The sequence below is a fragment of the Ranitomeya imitator genome, chromosome 6 (genome assembly GCF_032444005.1).
Source record: "Ranitomeya imitator isolate aRanImi1 chromosome 6, aRanImi1.pri, whole genome shotgun sequence".
NCBI classification, from domain to species: Eukaryota; Metazoa; Chordata; class Amphibia; order Anura; family Dendrobatidae; genus Ranitomeya; species Ranitomeya imitator.
In genome coordinates, this window is record NC_091287.1 from 538,660,336 (window position 1) to 538,675,253 (window position 14,918).

Consider the following 14,918-nt stretch of genomic DNA (forward strand, 5'->3'; position numbering starts at 1 on the left):
CGGAGTGCCTCTTGCAGAATAGGACAGACTAATGGCCTCCCTGATCCATCTAGCAATGGTACTTTTAGCTACCCCACACCCCTTTTTACTACCCTGAAAGGTTACAAATAGGGTTTGATCTTTCCTCCACTGATTAGTCATGGTCATGTATTGTAACATGGATCTCTTTACATCTAACATATGGAACTTTTGTTCCCCCAGATTTTTAGGATTACTACAGAATGCCGGTAACGTAATCTCCTGACTCCTATGAAGTTTTTGGACTACTTTGGGGAGATACGCTGGATCTGGTCTTAGGATTATCCTGTCATCAAGAATCTGAGTGTAAGGAGGGCATATTGATAGAGCTTGTAATTCACCTACCCTACGGGCCGATGTTAGGGCTACTAGCAGGACTGTTTTCAGGGTGAGTAATTTTTAGGTGATATGTCCTGCAACACTAGATTTAGATCCCAAGGGGGAATTTTGGGGATAATAACCAGTCTAGACCTGCCACAGGATTTTATAAATCGTGAAACCCACCTATTAGATGCTAAGTTGCAATTATATAGGGCCCCTAAGGCTGAAACTTGAACCTTAAGGGTGCTAGTTGCTAATCCTAGTTGCAAGCCTGCTTGTAGAAATTCTAGGATGGGACCCACTGGAGCTACATCCCCTAACGGTTCACCCAAGAAGTCTAAATATTTCTTCCAGGTCCTACCGTAGATTCTGGATGTTATGGGCTTTTTAACAAGGTGGAGATTAAACCCGGTGAGAATCCTTCGCGACTTAGTAGCGCACACTCAAATTCCAGGCTGCCAGATGGAAGCCCTTCACCTGAGAGTGGGTCACTGGTCCCTGGGTTAACAGGTCCGGTACATCTGGCAGAATCCATGGGTCTGTTAACGACATCTGCCTTAGAAGGGAGAACCAAGGTCTTCTTGGCCAGAATGGAGCTATGAGTATTATTTTCGCTCGGTGTTCCCTGATTTTCCGGACTACTGCTGGAATCAACACTATCGGGGGAAATGCGTAAGCCAGAGAGAATTTCCACGGTATTAGTAGAGCATCTACCGTGAAAGGATGTTCCTTTGGGTTCAGTGAGCAGAATTTTTTCACTTTCTTGTTGTGTGAGGTGGCAAATAAGTCTATCTCTGGTGTTCCCCAGGCCTGTATTATTTGTTGGAATACCCCGGGATTCAGGGACCATTCCCCTTGTCTCAGAATTCTGCGACTCAGAAAATCTGCCCGTGAGTTTTCTACACCTCTTATGTGTAGTGCTGTTAGGGAAGATAGGTGTTTTTCTGTCCAATGGAATAGTAAGTTTGACACCTCCATAAGGTTCCAAGACCTCGTCCCCCCCTGGTGATTGATGTAGGCCACTACTGCTCGATTGTCCGTCATGATTCGAGCATGGCGGCCCTGGAGTAGGGGAAGAAAATGTTTCAAGGATTTTTCTACTGCCCATAGTTCTTTTACGTTTGAGCCATAGCTCCTTTCTTGGGAGGACCAAGTTCCTTGAACTGAATGGGATCTCAAGTGAGCTCCCCAACCTGACCCGCTTGCATCGGTCGTGATGATGTCTTCGACCGGTTTCTGCCACTGGACTCCCATAGTGAGATGTTCCTTTATGGTCCACCAAACCAAGGAATCTCTTACATCCTGATGAAGACATAGATTTCCTTCCGAACGCCCTTTTAACAGTCTTTGAGCTGACAGAACTTCCCACTGTAGTTGTCTCAGGTGGAATTGCGCCCATCCTACGGCCGGAATGCAAGATGTTAACGAGCCTAGTAGGGACATCGCTTTTCTCAGGGTCATCTCGGGTTGGTGTATTGCTGCAGTGGTCAAGTCGATTATTTTGGCTACTTTGATCTCCGGAAGGAGGCAGAGCTGACGTTCTGAATCTAGTATTAAACCTAGGAAGGACTGTATCTTCACTGGAACTAACTTCGATTTGGGAACATTTATAATCCAACCCAGCTCTATTAGAGTTGATGTCACTACTGTTATTTGATGAGAGCAATCGGCCTCTGTCTTCCCTATCACCAGAAAATCGTCCAAGTATGGGACGATCATGACATTCCGGGAACGGAGGTATGACATTACCTCTGCCATCACCTTGGTGAAAACCCTGGGAGCTGTGGATAGGCCGAATGGAAGGGCTGTATATTGGTAATGTTTCACTTGGTTTTGTATGTAGAGTGCCACTCTCAAGTATCTCCAGTATTTGCGATGTATTGGAATATGGTAATATGCCTCCTTCAAGTCTATTACTGCCATGAAGCAGTGAGGGAACAGAAGCTTTGTGGTTGTGTTGATGGACTCCATCTTGAAGGAGTGGTTGTCTATCGAATGGTTGAGTTTTCTTAGGTTGATTATGGTTCTCCAAGAGCCATCGGGTTTTTGTATCAGAAAGAGGGGGGAGTAAAACCCCCTTCCTACTTCCTGAACCGGGACTTCTTGTAAAACATTTTTTTGAATCAGACCAAGGACTTCTGTTTCTAGAACTAATTGTTCCTGCTGGACTTTCCTCCGAGGAGTCATTATAAAATTGTGACTGGGTGGACGGATAAATTTTATTTTTAGGCCGTCTTTTATAATGTTTAGAACCCAGGTGCTTGGGGAGATGTTTATCCAGGCTGGATAGAAGAGGGAGAGTCTTCCTCCAACCTCTGATGTAATGTCATTGGGGTGACTTTTTTTGCTGAGGTAGAGGGCCCTTTGAACATATAGCCCGATCTCCTTTTATCCTTGAAATCCCAATTTCTCCTATCTCCCGGAGGTCGGCTTCTGTTAAATCTCCTCCGAAAAAAAGGTTTTTTAGGATCTTTAGGGAAGGTTGGAAAGGCTTTCTTTTTGTCTCCTGCCTGTTCCAATATCTCTTCTAACTTCTTCCCAAAGAGGAGTTGACCGTCACATGGGATGGAGCAAAGTTTATGTTTTGATGGCTAATCTCCCGGACACCCTTTAAGCCATAAGGCTCTCCTGGCCGCGTTTGACAGGCCAGCTGCCCTAGCTGTTAATTTCGCAGAATCCTCGGAAGAATCTGCCAAGAAGGCTGCTGCCCCTTGAACTAGGGATATGTTTGCAAGAATATCATTCCTAGGAATTTTATTTCTTAGCTGGTCTTCAATTTTCTGTAACCAGACCATAAGGGCGCGAGCTGTACAAGTTCCAGCTATAGATGGTTTCAGGCCTCCTGCCACGGCTTCCCAGATGTGTTTCAAGAACCCATCTGCTTTTTTGTCTAGTGGATCTTTTAGGACCCCTGAATCTTCTAACGGAAGGGATGACTTTTTCAAAGATTTGGCTACCGCACCGTCAATCTTAGGGATTTTTTTCCAGGATTCAGAGTCTTTTTCTTCAAAAGGATATCTCCTTTTTGATGAAGAAGGTAGGGTACCCATTTTTTCGGGTTTCTTCCATTCTTTTTCGATCAATGCTTTGATTTTTGCATTGACCGGAAATGTTCGCTTTCTTTTTTCTTCTAAACCGCCAAACATGACATCCTCAATTGACCTAGGCGTCTTTTCCCTCTTTAAGACCCATAGCAGTCCTGACCGCTTTAACTAATTTTTCTACATCCTCAGTATCACTATCTGAGGAGGAATCTGAGGACTGGATAGAGGCGGAAGAGGTAGAGGGAGACCGGGATGATTTTTGACTCTCCTGTTTCTGAGTGGCCTCCGAATCCGTAGACACCTTCCGGCTTTTCCTCCCTGCTTTTTTGAGGGCCAGTTTTAAGGAGTCTTTTATCTCGGCCTGTATTATGGTTTTAAGGCTAGAGGCAAAATTAGGGGTCTCTTCCTGAATAGTTCTAATAATGCAGTTAGCGCAGAGGTCCTTCTGCCACTGTACCGCAAGCGGGACTTTACAAAGGGCACATTCACGGTTCTTTGTTTTGCCGCTAGATTTCCTCGACCCCTAGTGATCAAACAGAAAAAAATGGACCCTGTTACCATAAGGGCGACATTCACGTAGATCACTCACCACCGCCGACAGTCAAGGGTACCGATTTCAGAGGCTGGACAGATGCACGTGTAGTGTCCTTCCTGGACGCTGAAGAATCTTGCCGAATAGGACGGCTGCCACTTCTACCACTTGAGCGGCTGCTCCTGTGCTGGTGGCTCGGCAAAGCATCTGAAGAGAGCTCCTGGCGCTGCTGCTGCTGCTGCTGTGAAGGCGGCTGCTGCTGCTGCTCCTGTTGTCCTACTTCCATGTTGAAGTTTATGGACATGAGCGTATCTTCTGTGGTCAGGCACCCTTTTATGGGGGACCACTGCACTCCCCGCCTCCTCCGGTGCCCAATAGTGGCCCCTCCCCTCCTCTGCCGCGCCGCCGGAGTCCCATTCCACCGGCCGGCGTTTCTTCATGGGCGCCGCCATCTTGGATCCGGCGCCCGCCCCCGACGTCACACGGGCATGCCCATTCCCAGCGTGCCTTGCGCGTGACGTCAGACGGGCGACCCAGAAGCGGCCACCGCACCTGGATGCCGGCAGAGGGAGGAGGGCGGCGTGGCAGCCACGGAAGGAGCTAGAACATCCGACCGTGCTGCAACAATGCCCCGCTCGGATGCAGAGACCCGGGGGACCTGCGGACGGCGCTTCCAGACTCCCGAACCCGACGCACAGGCGCTGCCTGTTTCTTCCAAGCCGGGACGGGACCTGGGTAAGTGGAATCACTGCCGTGTTCAGCACGAGGGTCCCTGTCAGGACAGGAAACCCAACTGAAGCGACCGAGAGGTACCGCCCTTTTATTTTCAGTAGGGTTTCCTGTCCTGGCTAGGCGGATCCCCTCTCTCAGGTGTGCCATCATGGGGGAAGGGAAAAACAGAATTACACACATTGTCAAAACTGTCAGTACCCCTCATTTAATGACAGAAAAACCCACAATGGTCACAGAAATAACTTGAATCTGACAAAAGTAATAATAAATCAAAAATCTATGAAAATGAACAAATGTAAGTCAGACATTGCTTTTCAACCATGCTTCCACAGAATAAAAAAAAAAAAACTGGCCTGGACAGAAATAATGGGATCCTTAATTTAATATTTTGTTGCACGACCTTTTGAGGCAATCACTGCAATCACACGATTCCTGTAGCTGTCAATGAAACTTCTGCTCCTCTCGACAGGTATTTTGGCCGCTCCTCAAAAGCAAACTGCTCCAGTTTTCTCGTGTGTAAAGGTCGCCTTTTCCAGACCGCAGGTTTCAGCTCTTTCTAAAGATGCTCAATAGGATTTAGGTCAGGGCTCATAGAAGGCCACTTCAGAATAGTTCAAGGTTTTTCTCCTAGCCATTCTTGGGTGTTTTTAGCTGTGCACATTTCTCTCTAGAATCCCTTGATAGTCTTGAGATTTCATTGTACCCTGCACACATTCTAGACACCCTGTGCCAGATGCAGCAAATCAGCCCCAGAACATAACAGAGCCTCCTCCATGTTTCACAGTAGGGACAGTGTTCTTTTCTTGATATGCTTCATTGTTCCATCTGTGAACATAGAGCTGATGTGCCTTGCCAAAAAGTTCCATTTATGTCTCATCTATCCATACAACATTTTCCCAGAAGCTTTGTGGCTTGTCAACATGTAGTTTGGCAAATTCCAGTCTGGCTTTTTTATGATTTTTTCAACAATGGTGTCCTCCTTGGTCGTCTCCCATGAAGTCCACTTTGGCTCACGACGGATGGTGCGATCTAACACTGATGTTCCTTGAGGTTGAAGTTCACCTTTAATCTGTTTAGACTATTTTCTGGGCTCTTTTGTTACCATTCGTATTATCCGTCTCTTTGATTTGTCATCAATGTTCCTCCTGCGGCCACGGCCAGGGAGGTCGGCTACAATCCCATGGATCTTACATTTCTGAATAATATGTGCAGCTGTAGTCACAGGAACATCAAGCTTCTTTGAGATGGTCTTATAACTTTTACCTGTAACATGTTTGTCTATAATTTTCTTTCTAACCTCCTGAGACAACTCTTTCCTTCGCTTCCTCTGGTCCATGCTGAGTGTGATACTCACCATGTCACCACACAGCACAGTGAGTATCTGTAGCCCTATATACCGGCCACCCACTGATTCCAGGATTGTAGACCCCTGTGATGGTAGTTAGTGGACACACCGCGATTTAACATGTCTCTTTCGTCACATTATTTTCAGGGTCCCATCATTTCTGTCCAGGCCTATTTCATGAGTTTTATTTATTTATTTTTTTATTCTGTGGAAGCATGGTTGAAAAGCAATGTCTGACTTTTATTTGTTCATTTTCATAGATCTTTTATTTATTATTACTTTTGTCAAATTAAAGTTATTTCTGTGACCATTGTGGGTTTTTCTGTCATTAAACGACGGGGTACCAACAATTTTGACCACGTGTGCATGAGTACAGCTCCTGCTGTAGCTGGAATGTAAGGCATGATGTTGTCAGGAAAGATCATTAATGATGTTTTTCAGGATATTTCTGTAGCAAATTAGCGTATAAATCTAGACTTTCCAGACAAGGGACTGGAATACAAGATGCTTCATGTTGGGATGATAAGTGCTGCCGTGTGCGGTGGGAACTGTCAGCCATCCTCCCACTGGGGGCAGAAGTGAAGACTGGAAATATATCAGCTCACATTTATTAATGTTGTGTCATTGCACATGTTTAACTAGGTTCCTGGTGCTCTGGGTAATACAGCGTCATCCAGTGTGGACGGGCTCCGCTGCCAGCATAAAATAACACTGGTGACTGCAGGCAGCGTCGCTGTATACCGGAAACGAGGTGAGAAGTTCATCATTAGGAATGATTGAGGAGGGTATAATAAAATAATTGTACTGTTTATAAAAGAATATAATCTCCATCTGTAATCACATTACATTACTGATCCTGTACTGATCCTGAGTTACATCCTGTATTATACCCCAGAGCTGCGCTCACTATCCTGCTGGTGCAGTCACTGTGTACATACATTACATTACTGATCCTGAGTTACATCCTGTATTATACTCCAGAGCTGCACTCACTATTCTGCTGGTGCAGTCACTGTGTACATACAATACATTACTGATCCTGAGTTACATCCTGTATTATACCCCAGAGCTGCACTCACTATCCTGCTGGTGCAGTCACTGTGTACATACATTACATTACTGATCCTGAGTTACATCCTGTATTATACTCCAGAGCTGCACTCACTATTCTGCTGGTGCAGTCACTGTGTACATACATTACATTACTGATCCTGAGTTACATCCTGTATTATACTCCAGAGCTGCACTCACTAGAGTTGAGCGACCTTGATCTTTTTAGAGTCGAGCCGTGTTTCGCGAAACCGACTATCTCAAAAGTCAAGTCGAGTGGAATCGGCCGATTATCGCGAAAAGTCGGGGATCGACCGAAACACGAAACCCAATGCAAGTCAATGGGGGAGCGTAGTCGGCAGTAAGTGGAGGCCAGGAAAACACCTATACTGCCCATTTTAATGGCAAAAACATTCATTCTTGTTACTGAAGCTTGTCAATCGTAATTTAGCTTATAATAATTGGAAGGCATTTGAAATTGGGGGTCATTTGGCTAAAGTTGTGGTGGGTAGGGCTGGTTCAAGTAATTAGTGGGCCCAGTAAATCTGGACCACGTCACGGCAGTGGAGCAGGGAGAGGTAAGTATTTCAACTTTGCAAGTGCTGTGATCCTGAGCAAGCAGGGAGGCCCACTCGTTGGCATTGGCACTGGCACAGGGCCCCTCAAAGTACAGCGGTGTGTTTGCACGGCGGGGGCGCCTCCCACCGGGAGCAACACTTTTGCGTACTATGAGGGGCCCTGTGCCAGTGACGTCACCAGCAACGAGTATTCCTCCCCCCACCTGATGAAGGAACCTGCACCTTCATCTGCACCTTCCTCTTTGTCCCCGTGTAAGGTGGTATGGTTAAGCGGGAAGGGGGACCTGACTTTCAGCAGGGTCACAATCTTGCAGTGTAGCGTGCACGGGAAATGTTGCATTATGGGTCAATGTACCAGCAGACTCATCTATCACTGGCTGGGCAATGGGCAGGATGAGGGGGAAACAGATATGGGCCCAAAGAATAAAGTGGGCTAAATGCAGTTCAAAATTGGTAACAGGACTAACCAGGGGGCATTGTTTTGTTCAGTGGAGGACAACTGGAATGAGAGGCTGACACAGAGAGTGGGCCCAAATCAGTAAGTATTCTAAATGCAGTTCAAAATTGGCAACAGTAGTAAACCGGCGGCACAGCTTTGTTCACTGGAGGAGAACAGCAAGGAGCGGCAGACACAGATAGAAGGCCCCAACCCAACTAGTAGGCCTAATGCAGTGTTGTTTTCAACAACGACTAAACGAGAGCTTTAAGATTGAAGCAATGGAGAGGAAACCTGGAGAACACCTTGGAGTGGAACACACCGTCTCTACAACCCAGACCCAACTTGTAGGCCTAATGCAGTGTAGTTTTCAACAACTACTAAACGAGAGTCGGAAGACCGAAGCAATGGAGAGGAAACCTGGGGAACACCTTGGAGTGTAACACACCGTCTCTACACCCCATACCCAATTTGTAGGCCTAATGCAGTGTAGTTTTCAACAACTACTAAACGAGAGTCGGAAGATCGAAGCAATGGAGAGGAAACCTGGGGAACACCTTGGAGTGGAACACACCGTCTCTACACCCCATACCCAATTTGTAGGCCTAATGCAGTGTAGTTTTCAACAACTACTAAACGAGAGTCGGAAGATTGAAGCAATGGAGAGGAAACCTGGGGAACACCTTGGAGTGGAACACACCGTCTCTACACCCCATACCCAATTTGTAGGCCTAATGCAGTGTAGTTTTCAACAACTACTAAACGAGAGTCGGAAGATCGAAGCAATGGAGAGGAAACCTGGGGAACACCTTGGAGTGGAACACACCGTCTCTACACCCCATACCCAATTTGTAGGCCTAATGCAGTGTTGTTTTCAACAACTACTCAACGAGAGTCGGAAGATCGAAGCAATGTGGACGAAACCTGGGGAACACCTTGGAGTGTAACACACCGTCTCTACACCCCATACCCAATTTGTAGGCCTAATGCAGTGTAGTTTTCAACAACTACTAAACGAGAGTCGGAAGATCGAAGCAATGGAGAGGAAACCTGGGGAACACCTTGGAGTGGAACACACCGTCTCTACACCCCATACCCAATTTGTAGGCCTAATGCAGTGTAGTTTTCAACAACTACTAAGCGAGAGTCGGAAGATCGAAGCAATGGAGAGGAAACCTGGGGAACACCTTGGAGTGGAACACACCGTCTCTACACCCCATACCCAATTTGTAGGCCTAATGCAGTGTAGTTTTCAACAACTACTAAACGAGAGTCGGAAGATCGAAGCAATGTGGACGAAACCTGGGGAACACCTTGGAGTGTAACACACCGTCTCTACACCCCATACCCAATTTGTAGGCCTAATGCAGTGTAGTTTTCAACAACTACTAAACGAGAGTCGGAAGATCGAAGCAATGGAGAGGAAACCTGGGGAACACCTTGGAGTGGAACACACCGTCTCTACACTCCATACCCAATTTGTAGGCCTAATGCAGTGTAGTTTTCAACAACTACTAAACGAGAGTCGGAAGATCGAAGCAATGTGGACGAAACCTGGGGAACACCTTGGAGTGTAACACACCGTCTCTACACCCCATACCCAATTTGTAGGCCTAATGCAGTGTAGTTTTCAACAACTACTAAACGAGAGTCGGAAGATCGAAGCAATGTGGACGAAACCTGGGGAACACCTTGGAGTGGAACATACCGTCTCTACAACCCATACCCAATTTGTAGGCCTAATGCAGTGTAGTTTTCAACAACTACTAAACGAGAGTCGGAAGACCGAAGCAATGGAGAGGAAACCTGGGGAACACCTTGGAGTGGAACATACCGTCTCTACACCCCATACCCAATTTGTAGGCCTAATGCAGTGTAGTTTTCAACAACTACTAAACGAGAGTCGGAAGATCGAAGCAATGTGGACGAAACCTGGGGAACACCTTGGAGTGGAACACACCGTCTCTACACCCCATACCCAATTTGTAGGCCTAATGCAGTGTAGTTTTCAACAACTACTAAACGAGAGTCGGAAGACCGAAGCAATGGAGAGGAAACCTGGGGAACACCTTGGAGTGGAACATACCATCTCTACACCCCATACCCAATTTGTAGGCCTAATGCAGTGTAGTTTTCAACAACTACTAAACGAGAGTCGGAAGACCGAAGAAATGGAGAGGAAACCTGGGGAACACCTTGGAGTGGAACATACCGTCTCTACACTCCATACCCAATTTGTAGGACGAATGCAGTGTAGTTTTCAACAACTACTAAACAAGAGTCGGAAGATCGAAGCAATGGAGAGGAAACCTGGGGAACACCTTGGAGTGGAACATACCGTCTCTACACCCCATACCCAATTTGTAGGCCTAATGCAGTGTAGTTTTCAACAACTACTAAACAAGAGTCGGAAGATCGAAGCAATGGAGAGGAAACCTGGGGAACACCTTGGAGTGGAACACACCGTCTCTACACCCCATACCCAATTTGTAGGCCTAATGCAGTGTAGTTTTCAACAACTACTAAACGAGAGTCGGAAGATCGAAGCAATGGAGAGGAAACCTGGGGAACACCTTGGAGTGGAACATACCGTCTCTACACCCCATACCCAATTTGTAGGCCTAATGCAGTGTAGTTTTCAACAACTACTAAACGAGAGTCGGAAGATCGAAGCAATGGAGAGGAAACCTGGGGAACACCTTGGAGTGGAACACACCGTCTCTACACCCCATACCCAATTTGTAGGCCTAATGCAGTGTAGTTTTCAACAACTACTAAACGAGAGTCGGAAGATCGAAGCAATGGAGAGGAAACCTGGGGAACACCTTGGAGTGGAACACACCGTCTCTACACCCCATACCCAATTTGTAGGCCTAATGCAGTGTAGTTTTCAACAACTACTAAACGAGAGTCGGAAGATCGAAGCAATGTGGACGAAACCTGGGGAACACCTTGGAGTGTAACACACCGTCTCTACACCCCATACCCAATTTGTAGGCCTAATGCAGTGTAGTTTTCAACAACTACTAAACGAGAGTCGGAAGATCGAAGCAATGGAGAGGAAACCTGGGGAACACCTTGGAGTGGAACACACCGTCTCTACACTCCATACCCAATTTGTAGGCCTAATGCAGTGTAGTTTTCAACAACTACTAAACGAGAGTCGGAAGATCGAAGCAATGTGGACGAAACCTGGGGAACACCTTGGAGTGGAACACACCGTCTCTACACCCCATACCCAATTTGTAGGCCTAATGCAGTGTAGTTTTCAACAACTACTAAACGAGAGTCGGAAGATCGAAGCAATGTGGACGAAACCTGGGGAACACCTTGGAGTGGAACATACCGTCTCTACAACCCATACCCAATTTGTAGGCCTAATGCAGTGTAGTTTTCAACAACTACTAAACGAGAGTCGGAAGACCGAAGCAATGGAGAGGAAACCTGGGGAACACCTTGGAGTGGAACATACCGTCTCTACACCCCATACCCAATTTGTAGGCCTAATGCAGTGTAGTTTTCAACAACTACTAAACGAGAGTCGGAAGATCGAAGCAATGTGGACGAAACCTGGGGAACACCTTGGAGTGGAACACACCGTCTCTACACCCCATACCCAATTTGTAGGCCTAATGCAGTGTAGTTTTCAACAACTACTAAACGAGAGTCGGAAGACCGAAGCAATGGAGAGGAAACCTGGGGAACACCTTGGAGTGGAACATACCATCTCTACACCCCATACCCAATTTGTAGGCCTAATGCAGTGTAGTTTTCAACAACTACTAAACGAGAGTCGGAAGACCGAAGAAATGGAGAGGAAACCTGGGGAACACCTTGGAGTGGAACATACCGTCTCTACACTCCATACCCAATTTGTAGGACGAATGCAGTGTAGTTTTCAACAACTACTAAACAAGAGTCGGAAGATCGAAGCAATGGAGAGGAAACCTGGGGAACACCTTGGAGTGGAACATACCGTCTCTACACCCCATACCCAATTTGTAGGCCTAATGCAGTGTAGTTTTCAACAACTACTAAACAAGAGTCGGAAGATCGAAGCAATGGAGAGGAAACCTGGGGAACACCTTGGAGTGGAACACACCGTCTCTACACCCCATACCCAATTTGTAGGCCTAATGCAGTGTAGTTTTCAACAACTACTAAACGAGAGTCGGAAGACCGAAGCAATGGAGAGGAAACCTGGGGAACACCTTGGAGTGTAACACACCGTCTCTACACCCCATACCCAATTTGTAGGCCTAATGCAGTGTAGTTTTCAACAACTACTAAACGAGAGTCGGAAGACCCAAGCAATGGAGAGGAAACCTGGGGCACACCTTGGAGCGGCAGACACAGTTAGTAGGCCCTACCAAAGTAGTAGCCCCAATGCAGTTTTCAAATTCCTAGAGGCTGAAAACAAGACTATTGACGCTCTGCTTTTTTCAAAGGAGGACAGCTGTATTGAGTGGCGCAGACAGACACAGGTAGTAGGCCTTAAACCAAAAATGTGGCTCACTGCAGTTTAAAAAAGGTTACAGGGGTACACAGGCAGCATTGCTCTGGTCAGTGGAGGACAATTTCAATAGTGGACCGCAGACAGACTTTGTACACCTACTATTAAAAAAAGGATGCTCTATGCAATTAAAAATAGGTTCCAGGGGTCCACGGGCAGCAGTGGTGTGGTCAGTGGACGAGTATTGGAAGGAGGGACCGCAGACAGGTGTAGTAGGCCTAACATAACAAAATTAGGTTGTAGGCACTTTAAAATTGGTTCCAGGGGTACACGTGCAGCAGTGGTGTGGTCAGCGGAGGACAATTTGAATTAGGGACTGCAGACAGACTTTGTAGGCTGTCCCCTGTGGACCATGCATCCAACACATTAACCCAGTGCGCCGTAATGGACACGTAACTTTTTATGGACATGCCTACTGGTCCATTCGTCTCTTGTCAGGTGCACCTTTCTACTGTTTGATTGCCTGAGTGCTATGACAATGCAGACTTTTTCATGTGGTGGAGGGCTGGGATGGCTTTTCTCGCAAAAGAAATGTCGACTGGGTAGCATGAACCGTGGTACAGCGTAGTTCATCTGGGCTTTCTAAATATAAAACAAAGAAAAAAAGGAGGCTCCATGCACTTTCAGCTGGGTTCCAGGGGTACACGGCCAGCATTGGTCTGGTCAGTGGAGAACTATTGGAAGGAGGGACCGCAGACAGGTGTAGTAGGCCTAACATAACAAAATTAGGTTGTAGGCACTTTAAAATTGGTTCCAGGGGTACACGTGCAGCAGTGGTGTGGTCAGCGGAGGACAATTTGAATTAGGGACTGCAGACAGACTTTGTAGGCTGTCCCCTGTGGACCATGCATCCAACACATTAACCCAGTGCGCCGTAATGGACACGTAACTTTTTATGGACATGCCTACTGGTCCATTCGTCTCTTGTCAGGTGCACCTTTCTACTGTTTGATTGCCTGAGTGCTATGACAATGCAGACTTTTTCATGCGGTGGAGGGCTGGGATGGCTTTTCTCGCAAAAGAAATGTCGACTGGGTAGCATGAACCGTGGTACAGCGTAGTTCATCTGGGCTTTCTAAATATAAAACAAAGAAAAAAAGGAGGCTCCATGCACTTTCAGCTGGGTTCCAGGGGTACACGGCCAGCATTGGTCTGGTCAGTGGAGAACTATTGGAAGGAGGGACCGCAGACAGGCTTCGAAGGCCTAACATAATAAAATATGGCTGTAGGCACTTTAAAATTGGTTCCAGGGGTACACGGGCAGCAGTAGACAGGTCAGTGGAGGCCTAGTGGAAGGAGGGACCGCAGACAGGCTTCGAAGGCCTAACATAATAAATTAGGGCTGTAGGCACTTTAACATTGGTTCCAAGGGTACACGGGCAGCAGTAGACAGGTCAGTGGAGGCCTAGTGGAAGGAGGGACCGCAGACAGGCTTCGAATGCCTAACATAATAAAATTAGGCTGTAGGCACTTTAAAATTGGTTCCAGGGGAACACGGGCAGCAGTAGACAGGTCAGTGGAGGCCTAGTGGAAGGAGGGACCGCAGACAGGCTTCGAAGGCCTAACATAATAAATTAGGGCTGTAGGCACTTTAACATTGGTTCCAGGGGTACACGGGCAGCAATAGACAGGTCAGTGGAGGCCTAGTGGAAGGAGGGACCGCAGACAGGCGTAGTAGGCCTAACATAATAAAATATGGCTGTAGGCACTTTAAATTTGGTTCCAGGGGTACACGGGCAGCAGTAGACAGGTCAGTGGAGGCCTAGTGGATGGAGGGACCGCAGACAGGCTTCGAAGGCCTAACATAATAAAATTGGGCTGTAGGCACTTTGAATTCTCTTGCAGGGGTACACAGGCAGTGGGCACCATTGGTGTTGTCAGCGGCGGCCGATTGTAATCGGTGTCTGCCAGTTAGTAGTCCCAAAAAATAAATACATGTTAATGTCTCGCATTACAACAAAAAGAAAAATCAAAAGGGTGCAATCATTATGTACAGGGGTGGGCTCCTCTGCGTAGTTTCAGACCTAGTAATTTGGCACAAAGTATTTACTTGGGTAAATATAGGACACTGCCCCTGACTATGTTAAGTACCATCATACATGTCAACACAATGGTATTGTCAGTGGCAGTAATTTACGGATGTCCGCGCATAGTCTAAACATTGGTGGAACTGTGAGAGATAATTGTGCAAGTGGTAGAGCAATGTTTGAGCTGGGGGGGGGGGAACTCTCTTGTGGCCGGCGGTACAGGCCCAGGGCCCCTCATGTTACAACAGTGTGTCTGATGTTGGGTGCGCACCACCACCGCCAGAGACACTTTATTGTACTATGAGGGACCCAGTGGCAGTGC

General features: G+C 46.9%; 1 protein-coding gene across 1 annotated transcript in view; it reads left to right on the top strand.

Annotated features, from left to right (window-relative positions):
• TG (thyroglobulin) overlaps window positions 1-14,918 on the top strand; it is a 213,180-nt gene that overhangs the window by 73,091 nt on the left and 125,171 nt on the right. Inside the window, exon 25 of the mRNA XM_069732367.1 lies at window positions 6,635-6,743. Within this exon, the coding sequence (XP_069588468.1) occupies window positions 6,635-6,743 (109 nt within the window). The remainder of the gene's footprint in view (window positions 1-6,634; window positions 6,744-14,918) is intronic.